The following is a 26271-nucleotide window of genomic DNA, read 5'->3' as shown; positions in this document are numbered from 1 at the left end:
ACCTTTTGTTTTGGAAAGTTGACTGTAGGTAGAAGTCAGTAAGAGATTACAATATTCTCCTTAATTAAATATTCTATTACTGAAGCATGACTACATGAGGTTTATAGCAGATCCCTTTGCAAACACTTATTTCCTCAGACACAAGATAGTCAGTTTACATAATCACTTATCTGGCATTTTTCAATACATTAGATCCATCCTGAGAATTTGAATTACCATCTCTTCAACACAAAACTGCTAAAACAAAAATGTTAGTGAAGAGAGGCTGGTAACTGCATGGATATGTTCTCATCTATCAGCATTCTTTTCCCCCTAAATTTTCATCCATGAATAAACTCTTTCTTAATTAATCTTCAGGATTAAGCCTAAAAATCTTCCTGAAAACAGTAGAACAATTAATTAAGAACATGCACAAAGTGCATGAGTTACAGGGAATAAGATAAGTCACAGACTGAGTAGTAATCAACAGTGACACATTGCTTCCCAAAAAAATGTATATAGATTATGCTGTCTACAGAGTGTGTAAAACTCAGAGTATTTCCATTTTAATAAGGCCACAGCTGAATTACTATGTTCAGGTTACACATGACCTTTTCACAAATCCAGAGCAAAGGAAAGGAATGTGTTAGAGGCCTGTATAAAGAAAAATAGAACTGAAGCTGTTTAATGTAGAGGACAATGAACAGAGAAAAGCTGTAATAACAGTTGTCAATTATAAATACAGTGAGCGTTACAAGTTAAAAGGCAATGCATTCCTTCCAAAGGACAAAACACCAAGTAACTTAATTTGTGGCAAAGAGGATGCAGATTAGGTGGTAGATGAGAATGTGCTCAGTGTAAGGGTGAGAATAAATGGAATTAACTGCCTCCTGAAAAGGAAATGGAGTCCACATCACAGGAGATTTTAAAGAAATGATTAAACAATTATCCATCAGAAATATCTTATACTTAGTTGGTTAAATGTCTTTTAAAGACCTTTCTGATTTTACTCACCCAGCATTTCTGATTTGGAAATCTTAGGTTTAGGGAAACTGCCTAGAAAACATGCACTGTAGGAAGAACAGTATAACACTTCTCAAATTTTGTCCTCTGTGTTGATTGGATAAAAACTTTACAACGTGGATTTTTCACCTGAAAGGCAAAGTAGTGCAGGCTACTCTGTTGTGAGCAGTGACAGATTTTGTCCAGCAGACATCAAGAATTTAGTTAAAGCAGATGTGAAATGTAAAGACAACTATCTTTACAGTTAATATTCTAATATACAGCTAATACAATAATACAATACTGTAATACAGCTATACAATACAGCTAATATTCCAATGAAGAAAAAAACAGATTTTAAGTCTCAATCCTTAAGATTAATTAAGACTGGATTTATTCATGGATGAAAATTTTATTCTGGGAGAAGAATGTCAATAGATGAGAACCTTTCCATGCAGTTACTAGCTCTTCTTTAATAACATTTTTGTTTTAGCAGTTTTGTGTTATAGAGCTGTTTATCCAAGACTCCCACTATTCTCAGTTTCTCGAGCTGATCCTCATAAAACATCCTTAAAATCCTTTTTTTTTTTTTTTTCCTTTTAAAGGAAATTACCCTACCTTCACAGGAACTTTATTATAGGGGATATAGTAGAGAATCTTCTTTAGATGTAAGATATCAGATACTAAACAGGCCAGCTGTCCTCCTGAGTAAGGCAAGTTTAAGAATGAGAATGAAAAAAATAACAATAATAGAAATGTTAGTAACATAAAATAAAATACAGGTTTTTCCCTATAATTTTTGACATGGTAAGAATACTTAGCTTTTTATAGATGGTTTAGAACTGAAATTTTGTATTCAGACAGAAGTAATGAAATAAAAGATGAAAAAGGTATTTTCTACCAGCATTATGTAACATTCAATCAGAAAAATTATTCTGTTTTGGTTCTCAGTGTTCAAGTTCATTTTGTGATCAAGTTTATTGAAATTATTTTTTCTTCAGATTTTATAATTTTATTATAGTAGAATTTAACCTAAAATTTTGTCTAGGTAATAGGCAAAAAGGGAATTAAGCAGATAGTAAATTGTTAGTTTTTCCTAAGGTTTTGTTCATTCGCTACAGGTGTGTGAGTAAAACACAGCATTATGTGGTGTGGTAATGGATGGTGGATGCTGTTGACTGTTTCCAGTGAAATACCCATATTTAGAAGTATCTGTGGATTAATAAGTTCAGTGAAAACCTTCTTGCTTTTTCCTTTTTACTATCTGGACAGTAGTAACAGGTTTCTTAATTGTTCAATTGAAGAATGTGTGTTCCAGGTTTTGGGTTTTGTTGCTGTTTTTGGTTATTTCTTTCTTTTAGTTTACTTCTGACAAGAACCTTGTCACACTGAATTTTCTATTTCCTATTATACTTTGCCTAAAAATAGAATATTCTTATATTTTTATATCTATTGTATTCTAAAGCTCATTATATTACTTTTTCTACTCTCAGGATAAACTGTAGTACTTGTTTGATTCAATGCTTGTTATAGAAAGAAAAGCTATATATTCTGGAGTGCCTCTAAGAAGGGATGAAGAAAGGATGAAGAAGTCCTGTTTGTAGGCCCTGAGCTATAGTTTCACCACTAAAAACGATTATCTTATTCTAAGCCCAGTGAGAACAAGTTCTTTTTTTTTTTTTTATACCTATCTGTTTTTAAAAGGATATGTAATGTCTGATTAACATGTAACAGAACAGTGTTTATTCACCTAGGATAATCCCTGTGGTTCCGAAAATCAGCTGGGAGTGCCAGCACACTGTCCATTATTTGCTAAACTGGTGGCACTAAAAAGACCAGCCACAGTGATTACAACTAATAAGTAGAAACTTCTGCTCTGGGACTTGCAGAGTCTCCCTTGTAAGACATGGAACATGTTACTTTTTTTCCTTTTTTTTTTAGCCAGAATGAAAAATACCACAGGGCAACTAAAAATGTCTGTTTGCCGGGTAAGTGAATTGCAGAAATCTTTTAGGAAAGGCCCATTTACTTTGCTGACAGACCATGTGATACTGAAAGAGACATTAGCTGAGAATCAATAGCTTATGCTATTGATGCAGTGGCTGGGAGCTCTGGGCTTTCACAGCGCATTATCAACCCAATACCATCCAGATAAAGTACAGCTTTCCTACTGAGGTGAAAGGTATTAGGACTTTCCCATCAGGTTGCTGACACAAGTGAGGTGAAGGGAGGCACGCCACAGTATCTACAGAGACTTTTGGAGGCTGTGGGAGGTAGCTACACTAGTTCTGCTGAGAAATTTTATGCATTGGCTCTGGCTCCCAGGTCTTAGAGTAAGTGGCCTAGTGTAGGTCTTGGGTCCTGTTTATGAAGATATCCAGTGTTGGATGGTAATTGGATGGTAGCCCTTGTGTGCTGGGTCTTCCTTCTAGAAGAAAAACTTCTCCAAAGAGTCTGGAGGACTTGGTTGCTCTTGGCATCTTGAAAGCTTCTTTCTCTATCTGCACTACCTTTTTTACTTTAATGTTTTTCAAAATAAAAAAAAAAAGAAAGTGCCAATGCTGGAACAATTTATTTGCATAGCTTAGGGAATGAAGAACCTATAATATGTAATTTAATCTATGCTAGGTTCTCTTTTGCTGATAGAAAATGTGAGCTGCTTATAGTAATGGCTGCTTATTCCCTATAGGTATCAATGAACCAAATGAGGAGTTTAATGATATCATCTTGTTACTCTGTTGCCTATAGAATGTAAGCCTTAGATTCATAATTGCATTAAAAACCATAGCTTATGCTGATCATTAACAAGGAAAATTTCACACTAGAGATTCACTGTTCTAAAGACCAGTTAAATTACAGTATGTATTCACAATACAGATATTATGATTCACTTCTGGAAGACCTTCACTGGAAAAAAACTGTCTTGCATATTTCTCTCTGTGTAAAACTAGAGCCTGCAAAAAGATTGCTTGCTGTTTCTAGTATTGACGTTTTTTTCTCTGTAAAAATTTATCATTTTGCTGTCACTCCCAGATTCAATTACTCTGCCAGTTTTCCAGTGACCGACAGTATGGAGATAGACTTATTAATACTTTTTTGCTCAGTGAAGCAGTATCCCTCCTTGACTATTTAAGCAAAATAAAAAGAACCAATGTCAAAGGTGGATTCAGCGTTATGGAAAGTGGCTAGAGAAGAACAGAAAATGTAAAATAGGCAAATGAACTATTCTACACAGGTCTGCCATTCCAGTTCACTTTATTTAGCACTTCTACTCTAGAAAACTTAGAGAAAAAAAAAGTACAATGAATAGTGGATAGCAGCTTTCAAGTAACTGCATATACACTCCTCTCTTTTAGACTCTGAATAGATTGAATGGTTGATAAGATGTAATTAGGAACCCATCTTGCAGTTATTCATTTGTATGAGAAAGAACTACAGATGAAGGATCTACTAAATAATTAGTTTTTCTTAAACATTTGCCTAATTAAATTGCAAGATACAGCAACTCTGTTTCTCTCCCTAATGTGCTTCTTAAAGGGTCAAGGAATAGGGCTTCAGATATATCCTCCTTCTGGGAAATTAACACATTCCTCTTTTCCTGAATGTTGCGCAATGAATTTACTAATTAGTCAGGGCTCTCGTTCATTTTAAGATAGCCCATTATTGCAGGTGTTTTCAGGGGAGTTGCTTTTGTGTGTGTGTGTGTGTGTGTGTGTAATGTTTTGTGGATTTTTGTTTGTTTGCTTCTTTCTTAAATTGATTTATTACCCACTGTAACAGGTTTTGCCTGTTAATGATTCTTGCTTGGGTGGCAGCTGCTAACAGTTTTTAAACTCCAACCTTAGCACTGCAGTAAAAGAACTGAAAGTGCAATCCATGAGAATCAAGATGGCGTGTGATCCAGATTTTCTTATAAATACTTATAAATACTATAATATAAGTACTTATAAAATACTCCTGGTTCTCACTCTCTCTGAATCCAGGAGAAGATGCCTCTATTGTGTGCTGAAATTTAGTCTAAAAAGCAGAGGCAGCCTGAGATGAAGACAGAAAAGAAGCACTGGTTGTTGTGTCTCCAGATGTTGATACAGATGATACAGACGTAAGAAAATCTTACAACAAAAGATAATGAATTTTCTAATTCTAGAAGTAAGTGGGTCAGCTCTAGACTGCCTTCAGAGAAATGTATAGCCTTATTATCTCCTGGAGTGTTTTAGCACTCTATAACAATTTGTAGGAGGTTCAGACAAGCATATAAATCAGAACTAACATTTGCTTCCTGACCCCTGTATTGATTTGAGCCCAGCAAATTAGCAATCATAGTCAGCTAATAATGTGGATGTAGTTAATTTTGCTATGCTCTTATTTTAACAGTAAAGATATACGTAAATTGCAGAAAAAATAAAACGATTTTTACCTGCCCTTTACTACAAGATGAAGTAATTTGTCTCAATAGCAATACTCGGAAAGCTGCTGAGTCATAATCTTGGAACTGAATTTGTCTACACTTAAATATGTAGATAAAAAATTTATGGGAGCCACCAAACTGAGCACAATGTTTGAGGGTCAAATTTACAGTTCACACTATTTTTTTCGATTTATGGTAATATACACAGCTGTTTTCCTAGAATTCTTAGTGTACATCCAAGCTGGTTTCTGTTACAAAGTCAGCCCCAATACTTAGCCAAAACTATGGGACATGTTTTGAATTGCATTGGAGGAAAGGTTCTCTCTCTCCCTCTCTCAATCTTTTTCTCTTTTTTTTTTCTTTTTTTTTTTTTTTCCCCCAGTGGATATCTCTCATAAAGAACTACCATTTTGGGTGTGCTGGGAACCCTGCAGCAATTTCAGTTACTAAGTCTTTGCTCACATTTTCTGTTAGAACGAAGTCCTGCCAGTAAGACTGTCTTGAATCAGTCAACTTGGTACCATGAGTACTTTTGCTCAGTGCAGTAGTTTCTAGGTAGTGGGAGAAGAGCATGGAGCACAATTATGTCTTAATCACCAATTTACAGTTTATTTTTGGTCTTGTACTGACAATTTCTTTTTCTTCCTGCATGCTTATCGGCTCTCACTGGTGTCTTGCCTCATCCCTCGTGTACCTGCTGTGGTTGTTCAGTATCTGGACGTTAGTCAACTGGATGATGTATTTCCTCTTCCTCAAGAAATGTAGGTATATATAATATTGATATAACAATATAACTACATATATTTTTTCACTTCTCCATGCTGAACTAACTCCCATGGATAAAGTAGATGAACAGCACATAGAATAGGATAATTTTGCTCCTTGTCATTGCTAATTATTTATAAGCAGAGAGCTGCTCTGCTAGGCAAAGTTCATAGCGTAAGATGTGAAAGTTGAAGGTATGGAAATTAAGAGGAAAAAAGAAGAAAAAGATGTAAACTGTTATGGAATATCACCACTTACCACCAGATATAGTAAGTTCATGCTTCAATATGTTTGGAGTTAGACTGCGCTTACTTATAAAATCATTCATTTTTCATTGAAAACTCATTGCGATTTTCATTTAAACATAATTTCATTTAAATATATGGAGAAATCCAGCAGATTATTCACAGTTTTGTTGTCATCTATTTTCTACATAAGAAATCAATTTTCTCAACATTTGCACGTTTATGTGTTGGTCTTAGTTAAAATTAATAAAAAGATGATTTTGAAGATATTTGAAGATATTCAGTATCTGGATTACTCAATTATTTGACCTAACCGAATAATTCTGACACCTTACATATTTTTAAAGAGAGAGTTGATGTCAAAATTTTGTGAAGATTATTTTGACAATATTAAGATCCCATTAATATACATTATTTATAATTGCATATTGCCACTCATATACATGATAAGTAGACTCATTAACAAAACTGATAAAACAGGCATGAGATCACTGTGGCAGAGGGACAGGATACCGTTCAGAGGGACCTAGACAGGCTTCAGCAATGGGCCCAGGTGAATCTCATGAGGTTCCATATCTTGCACCCCCCATTACTGATAAAAATTGGGAGATGAAAGTATTGAGTGTAGTCCTGCCAAAAATGACCTAGGGGTTCTGGCAGATGGGAAGTTGGACAGAAGCCAGCAATGTGCCCTCACAGCCCACAGAGCCAACCATATGCTGGGCTGTATCCAAAGAAGCGTGGCCAGCAGGGTGAGGGAGGTGATCCTGTTCCTCTGCTCTGCACTGGTGAGGCCTTACCTGGAGTACTGTGTCCAGATGGGGAGTCCTCAGTACAGAGACATGGACCTGTTGGAGTGCATCCAGAGAAGGACCACAAAAATAATCAATGGAATGAAACACCTCTCCTATGAGAACAGGCTGAGAGAGCTGGGGCTCTTCAGCTTGGAGAAGAGAAAGCTCCAAGGTGACCTGATAGCCTTTCAATATCTAAAGGGGAGCTACAGACTCTTTAACAGGGTCTGCGTTGATAGAACAAGGTTCTAGTTTAAACAAAGTAGATTTAGGTTGGATATAAGGAAAAAGTCTTTTACAGTGAGGGTGATGAAACACTGGAATGGGTTGTCTGGAGATGTGGTTGATGCCCCGTCCCTTGAGACTTTCAAAGAGGCTGTCAGGCCCTGGCCAACCTGATCTAGCTGTGGTAGCCCTGTTCATTGCAGGGGAGCTGGACTAGATGACATTTAAAGGTCCCTTCCAACTCTAAGGACTCTATGATACTATGATTTTACAATTCTATACAAAGGGCCTCAGTGATACTTGAGAAGGAGGCTAAAATAGAGACCCAAAATCACGAGAACTCAAGTATTGCACCTTCCTTGAGGCATCCATTATGTGTGATGCCGATCCTCTTAACAAAGCTCTCTAAATGCATGAGTTGATACAGAATGGTAACAAAACCCCTGCAATCTGTCCCTTTATCAAGCAATCATTAAGAATTTCCATGGTGTGTTTTTACTGCACTTCTCTAGCTGCTGCTGAGGCTGGACAGTACCACTGCATGTACCCTTACAACAACAACTGATGATAGGCAGATGGTTGGACTAGACGATCTAAAAAGTCTTTTTCAACCTTCGTAATTCTATGATTCTATATACATATATATTTTTACGTTTTATGCATGTGAGATTACTGTCAAATTATTTCTAGCTGCATGAAGCTTTCAACATGCTGTCAGGCACACTTACTAGGACCAGCTCTACTGTCCCCTGAAATAAAATGTTGGTTTAGATGGATATAAACCTATAGCAGAGGTACAAAAGAAATGAAGTTGAAGTAGTAGGATGCTTTTTAGGTAGCAAAAGGAAGTGTGCTGAGAACAATTGTTTACATACTACAGATTGTGAGAAGTATTAAATAGGTAGAAAATCTTCACTCTTCTAGGGAGTCAAATGCAAAATAGCTGGAACAAACTATCGGTATGATCAGCAGAATCTGTACAGTGAAATCAATTCCCTTCTCTCAGTCTTCTCAGCTGCGTGTACAGACTGAACTTCATTCCAAATCCGGCTGCACAGATATGGTAACATGATACCACAATCTACAGCTATTTTTAAGAATGCTTCATAAAAGAAAATCAGAAGGTAGATCCTAGTGTTCCAGATCTCACTTCTGGATGTTTCCTCTTTCCTGCTCAGCAGTAATCCCAGCAATGAGACTTTTTTCTAATGTGAAACACAAGGCAGAGTACAAAGTAAAATATTGCTGTAGCCCTTCCTTTAAGTGAGACAACTTTGCAAGAATTATCCCACCTTCATACTGAAAGAGATAGTTCCATTAAAATCACTATCATCTTGAGCTAATTAACAAAGCAGAAGGCTGATATGTCTGATCTGTACACAGTGATATTCCAGAGCCAAACAATCTTTTTTTGTTTTCCCCCACCTCCTACAATGTTGTTGATTCATTTGCTTTTTAAATGCAATATAACTTACTTTCCAAGATTTCCTGATTTATGCTTGGGCAAACTACCAAAGCAGTGTTACTCATCTTGTCTTTTATAGGAATTCAAGATGACCTGTGAAACTGTGACAGCTAAAAAAGCAAAACAAAATAAAAATGCAATGTGTGCATATGGGTGAGGTCTCTCTTTTCCTTTCCTCATGCAACTTGTAAGGAACACTTGCTAACATATTTGGGAGCTGTCTTGTGACTGCTCCTGTCAACACCAGCTGCTGGGCTCAGGATCACATTCCTTTGTTTAATTGTTTAGGGTGGAAAATTTGTAAGCCTACGGGTAAAATTATGGTCTACTAAAACAGTAGCATTTTTTGTTTATTCAAAAGCAAAGTGATTTATCATTCTATCCTAATGCAAATCAGTACCAGGTAGAAACTGGTTAATAGGTTTGTTTTGTACTGGAATGATGCTGTTTGCTTTTTAATACAATGATCTTTTGTTACACAAAAACGAAACAAAAAATAAACATTAAGAAGAACATAGAAAAGGAACAGCCTGCATAGAATTCTGTGTCTGAAATCAGTTAGTTCTTTGCAAGGATAAGAAGTCTTCCATAGCCTTATAAAGAAATGTAGATTTAAAAAATAATTATGTTAAAGTGATGTAGACATCTTACTTTCATACCAGTTAATATGTATTCCTGTTACGAGATGGAGAAAATAATTTTTTACAGTTCATTTCTATTGTCAGTGCTAGAAACATGGGACAGTAAGCTCAGATTGCAACAGGAAACTTAAAAACACAATTTTCACCTGTTTTGAAGTCTGTTCCATTCACATTCCTATTTTCATCCTGAAAAGGCAATTTCAGTACAACAGACCCACATATGGCAGGGAAAGAGGTCATAAAGAGAGCCTTTGATTTCTAAACACTCTGCTCAGTGCTTAAGCCCCGTCAAATGAAAATAAGCTGGAGTATCTCATTTCAACCCCTGTTTATGGATATTGCAGATTTGTTATATAGTTCAACAGTTTGGCAAAAGCAGTTGTCCATGCTTCAAAGAAGCATAGAGAATGAAATAATGTTCAGACAGAAACTTTCTAGTAGACTATAAGCAGATTTTTACTGAGGCTCATCTCTGCTGGGTTGAGTGCTGACATTGGTTTCCTGCACTCCTGGACATGACGTCCTTGCACACTACAGGGAGTCTGCAGAAATGAAAGTGAGACCAGCCAAGATGGAGCTTCCTGAAGTCCAGTTGTATTCTGCTCCCATCCATCTCCCCAAAGCAGTGCTTGTTTGTTCAAACAGGATTGATAATACTGTTGTAGTTCACGCTGCACCACAAAAATGAACTCTTGGTATCACCTCATTTATTGGTCTGCAAAATGAGATTGAGAAAGGATTTCTTATTTGTTTCTGATTAAATTTTACTTCATGAGAAATTTGCTATTTCACAGGTTCATCTTGTGTACAAAGTTTGCATGGGAAAGGGAAAAGACAAAAAGGAAAATAATTAGCTGCTCCTTTCTGAAGTAATTTGGGATATTTATTAGCCTTCTTCTACTCTGGCTAAAGTAGAACTTTATCTTTCATGTAAAATAACTGAGCTTGTCATTTGTGACAGTAAACCATGTATAACCTTTCTAGTGCACTATTTTCTTCAGCTGCACTAGTTCAGATAGTTTACCTTCATTTCCAACACTATAGGCTGTACTACAGTACCAAGTTATTTTTCTTAAGCCTGAGACTCTACAGTGAAAAAGGGAAAATCACTCCCATTTTTAAGACAGGGAGAAAGGAAGACCTGGGAACTACAGGCCAGTGAGCTTCGTGTTTGTGCCTCTGAAGATCATGGAGCAGATCCTACTGAAAGAGATCTTAAGGCATGTGAAAGATGAGGAAGCGATCCAAGACAGCCAGCACACCTTACAAAGGGCAGATCATGTCTCACCAATCTGGTAGCCTTCTATGATGGGGTGAAGATATTGATGGACAATGGAAAAGCAGCTGATGACATCTACCTGGACTTCTGCAAGACGTCTGACATGGTCTCACATCACATCCTTATCTCTAAGCTGGAGAGATAATGGTTTGACGACTGAACTGTTTGATGGATCAAGAATTGATTGGATGGTCACAGCAAGAGGGTTGTTGTCAATGGCTCTATGTCCAGATGGAGGCCAGTCATGAGTGGTATACCCAGAGGTATGTCTTGAGACCAGTGCTCACCAGTGACAGACAAATTTGCTGATGATACCCAGCTGAGTTGTGCAGTTTACACAAAAGAAGGAAACTGTGACATCCAAATGGACCTGGACAGGCTTGAAAAGTGGGCCCACAGGAACCAAATGAAGCTCAACAAAGCCAAATCTAAGGTCACAAGCAGCCTGGACTGTTGTTTCAGGTCATCTGTGAGATCTAGAAGCAAACAAGCATCATGTTGTCAACCTTGCCTTGACATCCCTGAAGAACAAAAAACTAGAAACTGATTGAAGCCTAGACCTGTGTAATTTTTATTTGTTTCAATAATTCTTCACAGCACATGAACTTCATGTTACCCTACGACATCTTCAGATTGTTCAGTTCATTTGGTGTGGCATCTGCTCTCAGCTAGGAATCTGTGAAGACCTGCAGTCAGCCAGTAATACACACTGTAGAAACAGTCTCCTAGAGAGACTAGAGAAGAATTTAGACCTTCTGAATATGGCTACAAGGGCTGATACCATAATCCGGACTCCTCAGGCATGTTCATTGTTCAGGCTCTCATTTTATTATTCCATGAAGTTCCAGAATATCTCAGTAAATCTCTTTCATGTTTTCTCTTTAAACCTCTTAAAAAGTAAAATGCTTTTTTTTCTGTCAGACCTCAGCCTTCTGTTAGGAAAAAAAAATCCTCTTAAATATATGCTTCAGTTCAAGGTTTGTGTTGTGAGAATTTTGAAACTTAAATACCAAGTTCAAAGATGTAACCTATGGACTCCTTCTCATGTTTCCTGAGGCACAGAAATGATTCTTTGCTATGTATGCAAGAGCAAAACCTTCTGAATGTGGAAAAGAAGCATAGGGGAAAAAAAGGATGTTTTCCTCTGTGAATGAACACGGTGTATTCATTGTTAAATACTTTCTCTCATACAAATTCTGAATATTTTTCACATTGAAATTTATATTTAAATTACTTTTTTCTATAGAAAGAATACTCCACTCTCTTTCTGTGTTGGAATAGTACTTGCAACTAGTTGTTAAATTTTAACATTAAGCAGGTCATGACTATCTGTTATTAATATTTCCTATCCTATTAAATTACATGTAGCGGACCAATTAGATCCTACAGTAACATTCACAGATCTGGACTTGAACCCTGTGATGTCATATGTTTAAATTCTGACTATACTGATTTACTGCTAGGCATGTGGAAAATTTTGGATGGTCAATTTAGTGCTGTGCAATTAGTTTGATTATTAGATTAGCAGAGATTTTATGTTTTGCTACTATAAGCTCATTTAAAGTAAATAAAAATACTTTTTTCTCCATAACCCAGAATACGTCTGTACAAAAACTTTGTCAAAAAACAAGATCTTTGAAACCTGACTCAACCTGCTGGTCTGTTCACCATTACAGTGAACACTGGGTGGATCTATTTGACTTTTCAGTGAAATATGTGTTAGGTTATTAACAACATTCTCTGGAGATTGTCCTGTATTTTTTTACTTCAGCTTCTGCCTGCAGTTGCCAAAGCATATAAATGAGAGAATATCCAAAGGATTATTTCCTGTAGATAACCCTTTCAAAGAAAAGTTAAAATGAAGCCAAAAAATACAGGAGAAGAAATGCTGCACAAGAAAGCACAAGAAAACTCACCTAGTAGGGATGTAAATTCTTCTGAAAATATCCAGGTCATGTGCCTTTGTGTTTCTTTTTAAATTATTTTAAATACTGATTGAACTCTGTGTAGAACAAGAAGAAATGAAATCTCTAATTCATTTTGTTTTCTTCTCTTTCAAAATATTAAAATATCCTAGAGCAAAAAAAAAAAAAACAAAACACACCAGACACTCTGCTTGTGCACAGACTGGGATCAGCAAAGTTGAGGATCTTTCAGAATAATAATTTTCCTGATATTAAGCATTATTTACTAAATTGGTTTGGTTTTGACCATCTTTATTTCTGAACAAATACTTTTGTTCCATTTTCCAAAAGAAATCAGAGTTAAAGATTTGTATTATTGGTCACTGGCATTTCCTTCCCTTTCTTACCCAGATTTCAAGCACTGACAAGTCTGCAATATGTTTGACCTGATGGTATAGGTGAGAAAGAATTTACGTTTTATATTGTGAGGCTGCATCATAAAAAAAGGAGAGAAATCTCATGAGAGACTTCAGCAGTGGTAAGAGAGTGTTGCAGTGGGAGCTCACCACCAAAAGACAGAGAAGTAGCCAGGCTCAGAGTGTAACTACTCGTAGTATTTTTATTTTTACCCAGTGAATTAAATAGGTCAATATTCCCCAATGAAGATGAAGTAGATACGAAATTAGTTGATGATGAAATATATGAACCTAGAAACCACTCGAGTTACTCAACTCTTCTGCTGAATTTTTACTTTCCCTCACCCTCTGCCTTGCCTTTAGTACCACTGATCTTTGTAAACCTGTCAGATCAAAGATGTGCAGACAGTGTGACATTGATGTACAGTGAAATCATTTTTACAACAAAGAGTTTAGAAGTTGACATTTTTGTGGGCAGTACTTCTCAAAATTGGTCAAAATAACAGGAGTTGATTTACAGTCATATTGGATCCATCTTACTCAGTAGTACTGGAAGTCAACTTTCACGATAAAACATATGAGATGATTTCTTAGGATGCATAAGTTTATAAATACACAAATTGCAATTAGTTCTTGTTTATCTGCTTCACTTGTCTCCACCGGCATTCTCAATTAGTGATTCATTTTTGTTGTGACATACTATACCACTACCTACTCTCTTACAATGTACTTCTAGATATGAATTAACAGAACACTGAATGCTGAGAAGATATTTGCAAAGATCTGTTAACTTAAAACAAAAAGAGATGTTCTATTTTTAAAATTTCTCCAAAATCCTAATTGAGGTCACACCTTAACAGGTCCCTCCTAACCAAAGTTGCATCACAGATTTTTGGACCACTTTAAAGGAACTATTTTTACTAATGCAGCTTTAGTAGTAAGTGAAACAAGAATTTTAATCTGTTGGGCACATATAGTAATAGTTCCATACAATTTTTTGAGCTACTAAAGAGACCCACCAACTCCAGAGTTCAGGTAATGCAAATTCTTCAGTTTAGATGTGCAAAATAGCTCATGTTTAATTCCCCATGAAATAAAATTTTACTATTATGGTTGGCTGGGATGAGATGACAAACAGAAATAGGGAGCGAAATGAATGAAATTGAATTTATTCCCCCGAATGCTGCAATACATCATACCTTCTATTTGTTTTACACGACCTAGAGGAAAATAATTTCATGACAGCCAAATCAGGAAGACTCTGAAAAATTCTTCACATCAGACAACAATTAGGGAAAAATAGCATATGTGTATGAGTAGTTGATAGCTCAGAATATATGATTCTCTTTGTGTCTGAGAACAGACCCTAAAACTTACAGTGTCTGTTTAGAAGGGGGCTGGACAAAATGCTTTGTCACGAACTGTATCTATATTGTTGAGCTGTAGCTTTTACAGAAAACTGAAAAATGTACTGAAGATGCTAAGCTTCATAAAATATATATGTAATCATAATCATGATTCATATTACCAAGGATGTGTTGGTAACAAAAGGAAAGAATATAGGCAGGCAGGGTAGAATTTTGCTTAAACTATGGAGAAATGTATGTCACTAACAGCATTTGCAGCAGCCTTTTTGTTATACTTACCCTGCAGATCAAGTACATTAGGAGGAACATATATTAAATATTAATCTGTAAAAGAATTGATTTTGAAAAAGAATCATAGGGACATCTACATTTATACTCTATTCTGTGATCACTGTATCTCAGGGCAAAGAAAAGAGCTGTAAAGCTGAAGACATCTTAAGGAAAGAGTACAGGCTACGTAGCTGAGTATTTCCTTCTCTAGTGGCTTCTTACAACCTCAATTATGCAAACAGTACTGTTAAACTGAGGTGAAGAGTGCTTTTATGTATTTCATAGAATCACAGAATGGCTTGGGTTGGAAGGGACCTCAAGGATCATGAAGGTCCAACCTCCCACCCCCCTGCAGGCAGGGCCACCAACCTCCCCATTTAATACTAGACCAGGCAGCCTAGGGTCCCATCCAACCTGGCTTTGAACACCTCCAGGGACGGGACATCCAAAACCTCTCTGGGCAGCCTCTGCCAGTACCTTACCACTCTGTAAGAAAAGAACTTCCCCCTGAAATCCAACCTAAATCTTCCCCCGTTTCTAGTCCTTAGCCAAATGTTTGACCTTACATTTTGTTGAATACATGTTATTCTTCCTTTACTATTAAACCCTGGCACTTGTTAAAAAAGGTGGGCTGTGATGCAGGCACACTTCTCACTTCAATTATCTGAGATGGATACCTTAAAGAAAGCACTGCGTGCTTTTTGGGAGGGATTTCCATCTGAAATATGTTAAAGGGTAGCAGAGGCTTGTAGATGTTTTCCATCAAGAGCCATTGATGTGATGGTTAGCATCCACTAGTGCTACAGCTCCCACTTCCTGTCGCACAGTAGTGCCAACATAAGAAGACAGAAAGAAGTATAATGACTTCCAACTACCTTTTGCCCTTTGTATATTTTATTGCCTTGTTTGTACTGTCACCATGTATAATGCAAAGCTTTTGTGGTTGACAGTTTAAACTGCTTCTTTTATTAGCCTTTTTAATCAGTAATGCCTTTGTTCTTTCCAGAAATGTAATGCTTTGAGGCCTTATTACTCTGCATGAGCGGACTTGACTTATATGATTGTGTGCAGTCTTATAGTGGTTTCATCTTACAATTAGAGCAAATCTGCTTATTAACTCTGTCTTAGGAGGAATGCACATATCTATATAAGCATGTGAAACACCAGCTTATGTGTAAGAGACTTTTGATTCTGGTGGAAACAAAGACTAAATATTGTTACTTTAGAATATATGAAGCCTTAGGAGAAAGATGAATTTTGGATACAAAGCAGAGAACTTTGAAGCACTGGGCTAATTCTTTTAATAGCAATATGTTGTCCTAATGTAGCGTTATCAAACCTTCCAATTCAGGCTCTACTACTTGGAGGATATTTATTTAGATTCATGTGATTTTTTTACTTAGGGAGAAAGAAAGCTAAAGAGTATCTTGCTGATTTTATAGATGCATTGATATGTTTTATGTCTCAGATGTAGACTGTTAGGTCTACAGCAAGTTAGGTCAGGGCAAAAATAAGGATTTTAGAAATATGGAATATATTGTGTGGAAATAAAGAACCAAGATTGAATTCTACAATATTATCTTTATAACTTTTTTTTATGACATAACATCAGCTGCATTTTAATAGTTAACTTTATTCTGAAACTGCTTAGCTTATGTAGTCATAGCATTGGAATGCAGAAATTGGAATCAGCAGTGGACAATTCAGATGCTGATACAGATAGGAGATAATAATCCACTGCACGTCTCCTGGGAAATATAAAAATACAATAAACATAGCTTGACGCAGCTCAGTAAGTAGAAAGCATTTTATGGTTCTATAGTTTTTAAATATCATTATTAAAGATCTGAGTGCTACTGAAAATAATTTGAAGGGAGAAGTGTAATTATGTATTATATTCCCAGTTTGACTTTACTTCCAAAATGAAAAAAAGAAAAAAAAAAGAAAAGAAAAAGAAAAAAAGAGCTTACCTGCATAATGCTTGTGCTGAGTCTACTCATTGCAAATGTGCATTCAAACAAATCATGTAGCAGAAGAAGTAATGAACCCTGGTTTGTGCTAATTCTCCTCTTTATCCAGTATCTGGGCTTTCAACCCACTGATCAATGACTATTGACCTCATGGTGCTGCATTCATTTTCATGGGAAAGCCAATTTGGCCATGTCTCTTCTGTTCAGCCCCCAGCTTTCATAAAAGTACACAAAATGAAAGGGAATTATTCTTCATAAACTTAAAACAACTACAGTGCTCTGTGTGCATCTGAAGTTGTCATCCTCAGTTCCCTTTTTAGTCAGTAACTATGTAATCAGTAGAATGTTGTAAATCATACCCTGAAAGATCCTCTTTCTCTTCATTGTCACTCTAGTCTGTTTTTGTAGTTAATATCAGATGCAGACGTCTGCATTCTGTTTCTATCTCTCTACAAGCTGTGTCACACTGTCAAGAGCAGACTTCAAACTGCACTTTGGAGGAAATAGGTTTCATACATTTCCCTAAGAGGCTTCTAACATGCCTATGTGTTTCTTGGAAGTGAGAGCTACAAGATGCCATGTCTATACCTATAGCTGAAGGCATGGTACTTGAGGCACACCTGTTTCACATGCACATCACCTGATACTTAAGACTCTGATGTATCACTGTATAGCTTCACAGACCACTAGATAAGAGAGTAAGAGTGAAGCTGTAGTCCAGTTCCAGTGACTGGATAGGCCTGTCCCTCTGAGAGGACAAAGGAGGACAAAGATAAGCCAATAAGTAGTTAAAGCAGCTTTCTTGTTGACGAAGCAGGTATTGTATCTCCATGCAGAACCTCTTTGACTGTTTTCACCTAGGCAATGTGATTTTATAAAAGTGTACATGGAGAAACCTTGGTGTGATACACAGGAGCTTATCTCAGTCCTACTTAGCTTTCATCATTTTTTTTTCTTCCCTGGTGTCAGAGGGAATAGGCTTGTCCCATGCTTACATAGATTATGTTAAACCCAGGCTGACTGACTGCAGTAGAGAGAGAAGTTGTACCTGTTTAGAATATGTTTGTGAGAGTCAGGTGGATGCCTATATCAAAATAAATTAAATAAAAGGAGAAAGAGAGTTTCTGAAACTGAAGTTCTTACTCTCATATTGTAAGCAAGACAGCCAAGGAGCAAAGAGAGAGGTCTTGTGACTCCCAGTCAATTTTATATTTCCCTCTGAATGGAAAATGGAAACAGAAGATGAACAGAAAAATGAAGTCTTCTGGGAGTTGCAGTTCATTCTTCCCTTCTGAAACCAAGAGACCAAAAATGTTTATAATCGATGGAAGTGCATCATTAACTCTTTAACTCCTAGTGCACTGCGTAATGTCATGATGTGGAATACCAATGAGAAACCATCAAACCATGACATTCTGAAAGACTGATTGGTAGAAGCATGCAAGTGAAACTGCTCTTTCTAGAGAAATGAAATAAGGCTTAGTTCATAGTTTGAGAATTCAGATTTGCAGAATCTGACAAATCAAAATCAACATTCAGTGCTTAGTAGCAGAGGAAACCATAAACTGTTATTTTAGTGCCTCTTACAGTAAACAGCTTATGGGGATATAGTCTGTTAATCATAATGCTTTCCCTTTGTGCTCAAAGATTGTGGCCTAACGCAGAAGTGTAAAATGATGGAATGGGGCTCTACGTCTCAACTGCATAATATATAATTCTTTGAGTGCACAATAACAGATGGAAATGTAAGCTGTAGTATCAAGAAAGGATATTCCTTCATTTTAATGTGGGCAGGCATGATGAACAAGTGCATCTCATTCAAAATATGTCACAGAATACTTCGAAAGCCAAAAATATTCTGCAGAAGACCGCTTGTTCCACAATCTCTGTTTAAGAGGTAGGTTTAGGCTGATTTAGAAATGGCATTTTTCTGTAACAAAATATTCACACCATGTTTCCCTTACTGGTAGGGCTCTCTATCGAACCACTTACTGAAGTGATACACAGCAATAGACTTTGCTATAGTGATACACATATATGAGAAATAATTCACTACCCTTTCTAAAAATTACCATCAGACACAGTGGGCAAGTGAAGTTCTAAAGCCCCTAAAAAACAAATTGAAAAAAAAAAAAGGAAAAAAAGAAAAACAAGAACGAACTTTAAAACCAGCTGCAGGTGGTAAATGCAATCAGATGCTCTGTGTAGATTCACCGTATAATTCCCCCAAGGAAACAGATGAAATCATTACACTGAGCGGCTGCATGCTTGGAAAGTACTGTTTGTAACAGCTATTCTAAACACTGCCACTAAAAATGCATCCTTCAGATGTCAAAATCTACTCTGCCAAGGAGTGTACGTGATCCTCTGGAACAAGCCATGGCAGAGCTTGGAAGTAACTGAATGAGACATTTGATCAAAGTGTTTTTCAGTGAATAGTGTGTGAGCATTTATTTGCTACCTAACACTACTCATAATGTTCAGAAATACAATACACCCTGTTCTGCTCCCAGTGAATAGGAAGGAAAAAATACCAGGCCCAAAACCTTGTACCTTTTTTGAGAATAATGGGGGAAAATATGGTATATGGTGAGGAGAGTCCCTAACTTGAGCTCAGTGACTGTCCTATTCACAAATAAGTGTTTTTGTTTGTTCGTTTCCTGTAAAATGATGTTTTGGTAGGATGGCTATCAGAACAAGGGTTCTGTGACCACAGCAGTCACTTCCATACTATTCAGAGGAGTGCCTATCTGTCATTGATGTCTGCCAATTATTTGGAGTGTTTGAGTGGTTAGAAACACTGCTTGTCAGCACTGTTGGCTAACCTCAGTCCAGCTACTAAGAATTTTATTTGGCTGAGATACTCCATCCCTGTGTTTGTCCTAGAAAAACATTGTGTGCCAGCAGCTCTTCTGCTCTGTGACTGTGGATGCTGAGGCTGCCATCAGCTTTTGGACAGTCTTTGTTTTCCCAAAGCAAATGTGTTCTGATTATTAAAGCTGAATTACTGAAGCATTTTGGAAGGCAAAGCTTCTTCAAGTTTCTTTTCTTTCCTTGTAAAATAAATATTGTCTGTCTACTCCAGTCTGCCAGTCTGCCAGAGTCTCTCAGCTCTGCTACGAAAGTCATCATGTCTGATCCTTTAATTTTTCCTCTGGAAATAACTCTTTTTTGATAGATTATCCTCAGGCTTCTAGCTGTTCTGAACATGGGTCTTCATGTAGTTTTACTTTGCAACACCAAAGTATAAAGGCTTGCTATAGAATTCTTTAGTATTTATATAACTCTCCAACAGGACATTTCTTTGTAGTGAGACAGTTTAGAAGGAAATAGAACATGGATGGTAAAGTAGCAGTGCATTTTATGGATTTAGAATGGCAAAATTAAAATCTATAATTTAGTCACAAGGTCAAACTATTTCCACGAGAGAGCTGGGGAAAGACTTAAATCGAGCTACTTCCATTTGACACCAGTTTCTAATTAGACAATTTTTCAGGGGAGAATTTTAATTTGTAGGTTTAGTGAAACTTTTGCCTTTTTTTCTCCTTCAAAACGGCAGCAGTTTAAGGCAGGATCTTTGGAAAGGAAAAATATTTAAGGATGACAATGGATAGAAGTGCAATTTTAGCAATACAAAAGAGAACAAAAGAGTTTGAGTCAGGAGAAAAAGAAAATGTATATTTACTTATATATAGGGGGTAGAAGGGAACACAGATCTCTAACCTTCAGAAAATAACTATAATAAGTTCTTACTTAGTAGCTGAGAACAGAAGTAGGAGAAACAGAAGTGTGACAGGTAAAATCTGTATCAGTGTAGAACTGTTTCTGTTACCATCCCTTTTTGCTCCTGCTAATCTTAGAAGCCATCACAGGCCATGCAGCTCCCTCGTGTGTTCATTCCTTTCTCAGAAGCTGCAGCCTTCACAGCGCACTGAAGAGTATATTTACGGACCTTGCAGCTTGGACTGATTCCATGTACACCTTTATATGGTCAAACTGGAATTATAATTAATTTGCAATGAACAGTGAACATGAATGATGGGCAGAAGTGACAAAAGGAATGTCTTTTCTTACTGCTGAAGATAAAAGGCTCTATTTATTTAAATTCTAGGAAGAAGATTAAGAATGTGATTGTTCTGATGCTGTAAATACAAGTCTGGTATCGGTTGGTCTCACACTGCTTTTCCATCATGAACTTGCTTTGCAACCTTTATTGAGGCACTCCCTTTTGTATCCATTCACAAATAGTAAAAGGGGAACAATTTCTACAGATGCAAGTCAAAATGTATAGCCCATCCCCTCTGTTGTAAATAGGCGGTTAATGAATCTGCTGCCTGTCCTACTGCCTCCAGTGAGTCGGATGTCAGCAGGAGATCATCAATATAATGATATAGGTTAACATCATCAGGTTTTGTCCAATCAGCCAGGTCACACGCCACTAGATTGTGACAATATGTTGGTGAATGCATGTACTTGTGGCAGGACCTGAAAGCTCTACTGCCTGCCTCCCCACGTAAATGCAAACTGATCTTGCTATTCCTCAGCAATTGGGATACTGAAGAATGCATTTGCTAGATCTAGGACACAATTATAGGTTTTTATCTCCCTACTCAATATGTCCATTAGGGAGGCAATATTGGGTACGGCCGCACGAATAGGAGGTGTGACCTTATTTAATTCTCTGTAATCTACTGTCATCCTCCATGTGCCATCCGACTTTCGCACTGGCCATATGGGGGAGTTATATGGGCTGTGTGCAGGTCTTATAATACCTACTTTTTCTAATTCCTGCACCATTCTCGATATTTCATCTTGTCCACTCAGGAGTCTATACTGTCTAAAGTTAGTAATCCGGCGCGGTTTCGGCAGGCAAACAGGCTCATGATTCGCATGGCCTCTTAATATTGCCTGCACCGCCCAGATACTGATACATCTCTGTCGAAGTCTGAACTCTCCCACATTTGTTTGGAGAGCCAGACCCCATAGAATATCTATGCTCAGGATGTATTCTTGGACTGGGGCAATAGACACCTTGTACTCCCGGGGTGGGAGACGCCCAACCCCCAGTTTTAAACTTGTTTGGGTGACAGGAAAATAGTCTGTCCCCTAAATCCACCAATCATCACTCTGTCGCCATCAAATTTCCCTGGATCTCCATAGATAACTGATGTTTCTGCTCCCGTGTCTACCAATGCCATTACTCTCTGAATATTTTTTCAGGACCAATAAATCGTTAATTCTACATAGGGCCTCCGGTCCCATCTGGAGGCCCTACAGGGACTAACATCCCTTGTCACTCCATGAATTGTGCTAGGGCCAATTATTTTGCTTCCGACGGCTCAGGCATTGTGGCCGGAGACACCTGAGGTGGCTTTTTTTTCCTATTTGGAACAATAAAATCTTCTAGGTTCCATGTTGTTGTTGGAACCCTCTCTATAGCTCTTACCCTTGATTTCTTAGGGTAGCTCTGGAATTTTTGATTGTCCTTTAGTTGTCTCCAGAGCTGGAGAAGGACATGGTTGGGCTGGCAGTCGATCTTAGCAAATTGGACCCCAGCCCGAATTAAATCATTAAACATTTGTTTTTGGGATACCCTTATGGGTCCCGATGGAGGAGCTCGAGTAGCCGGCATTTTGGTTTTATTTACTGGCAGGACCTCTGCTTCCTCCAAAAACCGAATATTGCGCCTAGTCTGCAGGCGTTCTGTTTCTCTCAAGTCGGCAACTAACTGGGCAGCCTGCTGGACTACGGCTTCTGACGCTACAAGGGGATTTAATATGGAGACTCGGGTGCCGTAGAGATGGGAGGGAGCTTGCTGTAAAATTAAATCTCTCATCCCTGCTGAAAATTTAACTATATCAGGGCCATCAAATGTGTCTTCATAAATAGCCTCTCTTATACCTAGTTCGCGGATATAATTTTGAAGGTCCTCCATGAAGGACCACATGCCCGATTTATTCGGCCATACCATACGTCAGGCTGCCATTAACCATTCTAGTATGGAATGGTTTTCATCACGATATTGATGACCCACATATAACCTCTATCTGAGAGCAGGATGGACAGCCATGGTGGCCAACTTAGCTATTTCTGGGCCATTCACCAAGACACTTTCTGCCCCAGAATCCCACAGTCTTAATAACCAAGCCGGCACACTTTCTCTAGGCTTCTGCCGAAATCGCTGTACCAAGTCCATCAATTCTGTTGCTGTGTATGGCCGGGCCGTTACATGTAAATGAGTCTGGGCAGGGGACCACTGATCAGGCGGCACCCCTGCCAGTCTGCCCTGTACTTTTTTTGTTTTCTGGGTTACAACAGGACAGACTTCTACTGGATTGGTCAGAATTGGATATTCAAGGTCTGATTTGGATTTCTTGTTTGCCTGATCAACAAAGTCTGTTGATTCAGGAGTCTGGTCATCATTTATTGAAGTGTTACGAATTTGGCCTACGGGAAGATGTAGAATTGGCTTCTTCCCTGTTAAAATGCCAAGTTTTTGCTCCAGTTTTTCAATGCGGTCTTTCAAAAGCTGACTTTCAGTTTCTAAAGTATTATTTCTTATATCCGCATGATTTAAGGCACTTAAAAATGGCCACGCCACCATGGAGGCAGCCAGTTGCCTTTCTTTAGTGATGAGGACATCCTTGCCAAGTCCTAGAAAATAGTCCACCATGCGATATGGGGAGATATTGCCCATAACGAGTAAGGGACCCCATTTTTCAATGATAGCAGCTAACTCATAATAGGGCGATCCCTCAAATCTTGGGATCTGCCCTGGAATCATTTTCTCTAGAGGAGTATTGTTCCCCCCCTTGACCCATTTATAGAAATTCCAAAGAAAAGACATAATGTTAATTTTAGTATATTTGGCCTTCCTGGCTCACCAAGTGTATAATCAATGGATATCAAGATGTTGTAATCACAATATAATCAAGAGAGTTAGGCAAAGTGGACAATGATAACAAAAGAGAATAAAAGGGAAGGCTTACCCTTCAGCTGGGCTCACCACAAAACAGCAATAGAGGCGATCTCCAAAAGTATGTGTGTGTGTTGTACTCTGTAGTTGAGGCTTTCTGCTTTTGGGAGCCTCCTGCCCAGAAACAGACTTGGTAAACTTAGATGATTTTCATCTGCAGACTTCCAAACAGACAGCTGGGCTTTCCTAGCCCGTTACTGTGAAATGCAGTATCCTTGGTGCAAATCCGGTGGTTTAATGGAGCACTTTTCTGTTGCAATGCCAAAGGAAACAAATTTTCATAAACATTCACAGTCAGTTTTGTGAAAGAACATTTTATTTTGCATCCCAGCCCTCTGGTAGTATATATTGCTGTCAACTGTTACATTTCACTTGGGAAGTTGCCCTTTCAAACTTAGGGCTAGCAAAACGACAGACTTCTCCAACAAACTAAGAGGGAAGCAGTGTCATGCACTTAAAACATGTTAGAAAAAGGATTTGATCCTAAGTATTTGGAAAAAAAAAAACAAAAACAAAACCAGAAACCCACAGCATTTTTACTACATAAAGGAAAAAATTCACCCATTATATATTGCTGTACAATCAGATACTGTATCTGAATTTGGAAGCTAAGGAAAAAAGAAGTGTTTTTCTTCCTATTACTTGTGATTTTACCAAATTCACTATAGAGAATCACTGAGTCATAGAATGATAGAATCGCTCTGGTTGGAAAAGACCTTAAAGATCATCGAGTCCAACCACAGCCTGACCATACTGCCCGAACTCGAACAACCCTCTGCTAAATGGTGTCCCTGAGCACCACATCCAAACGGTTTGTGAACACGTCCAGGGATGCTGACTCAACCACCTCCCTGGGGAGCCTATTCCAGTGCTTAACACCATTTATGCAAATAAATGTTTCCTGATATCCAACCCTGGCACAACTTGAGGCCATTTCCCCTCGTCCCGTCACCTGTCCAAATGAAGATCGTATCTGATGCTATACTTCCAGAATTTTATAAGAAGCCTCAATCAAAAGAAGTAAACAGACATTCGAATGTTTCCATAGCTGCAGTTTTGTTGCACTGTCTCTTATTTGTCAGCAATAATGCAGTACATAAGGACAAATTCCAGTTTGACTGGAGCAATGAATGTTTTGTACTGCTTTCTTAAGTGGTATATATAGAATCTCAATTAAACAGAAACTGTAAAGATAAATTTCATTCCATGATTTCATATAGTATAGTTGGAAGATGGCTGGAAGATAGCCAACGTCACCCCGGTCTTCAAAAAAGGCAAGAAGGAAGACCCAGGCAATTATAGGCCAGTCAGCCTCACCTCTGTCCCTGGAAAGGTGATGGAACAGCTGGTGCTGGATGTCATCTCCAGACAACTGGAAGAAGAGGAGATTATCAAGAGTAGTCAGCACGGGTTCACCAGGGGGAGGTCATGCTTGACCAACCTGGTAGCCTTCTATGATGTTGTCTCTGGCTGGGTGGATGGGAGGAGAGCAGTGGATGTAGTCTACCTTGATTTCAGCAAGGCATTTGATACTGTTCCCCACGACATCCTTTTAACAAAGCTGAGGAAGTGTGGGATAGGTGAGTGGACAGTGAGGTGGGTTGAGAACTGGCTGACTGGCAGAGCGCAGAGGGTCGTTGTTGGTGGTGCAGAGTCTGGTTGGAGGCCTGTAACCAGCGGTGTTCCTCAGGGTTGGTGCTGGGTCCGGTCTTGTTCAACATCTTCATCAATGACCTTGATGAGGGGATAATGGCCACCCTCAGCAAGTTTGCTGATGATACGAAGTTGGGAGGATTGGCTGACACGCCTGAAGGCCGTGCTGCCATTCAGCGAGACCTGGACAGGCTGGAGAGCTGGGCAGAAAAAAAACGGATGAGGTTTAACAAAAGCAAGTGTAGAGTCTTGCATCTGGGGAGGAATAATTGCATGCACCAGTACAGGTTGGGGGATGAGCTGCTGGAGGGGAGCTCTGCGGAGATAGAAGGACCTGGGTGTCCTGGTGAATGACAGGTTGGCCATGAGCCAGCAGTGTGCCCTTGTGGCCAAAAAGGCCAATGGCATCCTGGGGTGCATTAAAAAGAGCGTGGCCAGCAGGTCGAAGGAGGTGATCCTCCCCCTCTACTCTGCCCTGGTAAGACCTCACCTGGAGTACTGCATCCAGTTCTGGGCTCCCCAGTACAAAAAAGACAGGGATCTCTTCGAAAGAGTCCAGCGGAGGGCCGCAAAGATGGTGAAGGGCCTGGAGCATCTCTCCTGTGAGGAAAGGCTGAGTGAACTGGGTCTGTTCAGCCTTGAGAAAAGAAGGCTGAGAGGGGACCTGATCCAGGTCTATAAATATCTGAGGTGTGGGGGGCAGAATGGCGAGGCTGGACTCTTTTCAGTGGTGAGTGGAGACAGGACAAGGGGAAACGGCTGGAAACTGCAGCATAGGAAGTTCTGCACAAACATGCACAAGAACTTCCTTACAGTGAGGTGACGGAGCACTGGAACAGGCTGCCCAGGGAGGTGGTGGAGTCTCCTTCTCTGGAGATGTTCAAGACCTGCCTGGATGCCTACCTGTGCGAC

At 38.5% G+C, this 26271-nt stretch overlaps 1 protein-coding gene across 1 annotated transcript in view; it reads left to right on the top strand.

Moving 5' to 3' along the window:
• The first annotated feature begins 6107 nt into the window (after positions 1 to 6107).
• The window catches only part of LOC128076524 (maestro heat-like repeat-containing protein family member 2B), a 31283-nt gene continuing 11119 nt past the window's right edge, over positions 6108 to 26271 (top strand). Inside the window, exon 1 of the mRNA XM_052674303.1 lies at positions 6108 to 6150. Within this exon, the coding sequence (XP_052530263.1) occupies positions 6123 to 6150 (28 nt within the window). The 5' untranslated portion in view covers positions 6108 to 6122. The remainder of the gene's footprint in view (positions 6151 to 26271) is intronic.

The sequence above is a fragment of the Tympanuchus pallidicinctus genome, unplaced genomic scaffold (genome assembly GCF_026119805.1).
Source record: "Tympanuchus pallidicinctus isolate F22 unplaced genomic scaffold, pur_lepc_1.0 scaffold14, whole genome shotgun sequence".
NCBI classification, from domain to species: domain Eukaryota; kingdom Metazoa; phylum Chordata; class Aves; order Galliformes; family Phasianidae; genus Tympanuchus; species Tympanuchus pallidicinctus.
The sequence above is the reverse complement of the archived record's forward strand: the minus strand, read 5'-3'. Positions and strand labels throughout refer to the sequence as shown.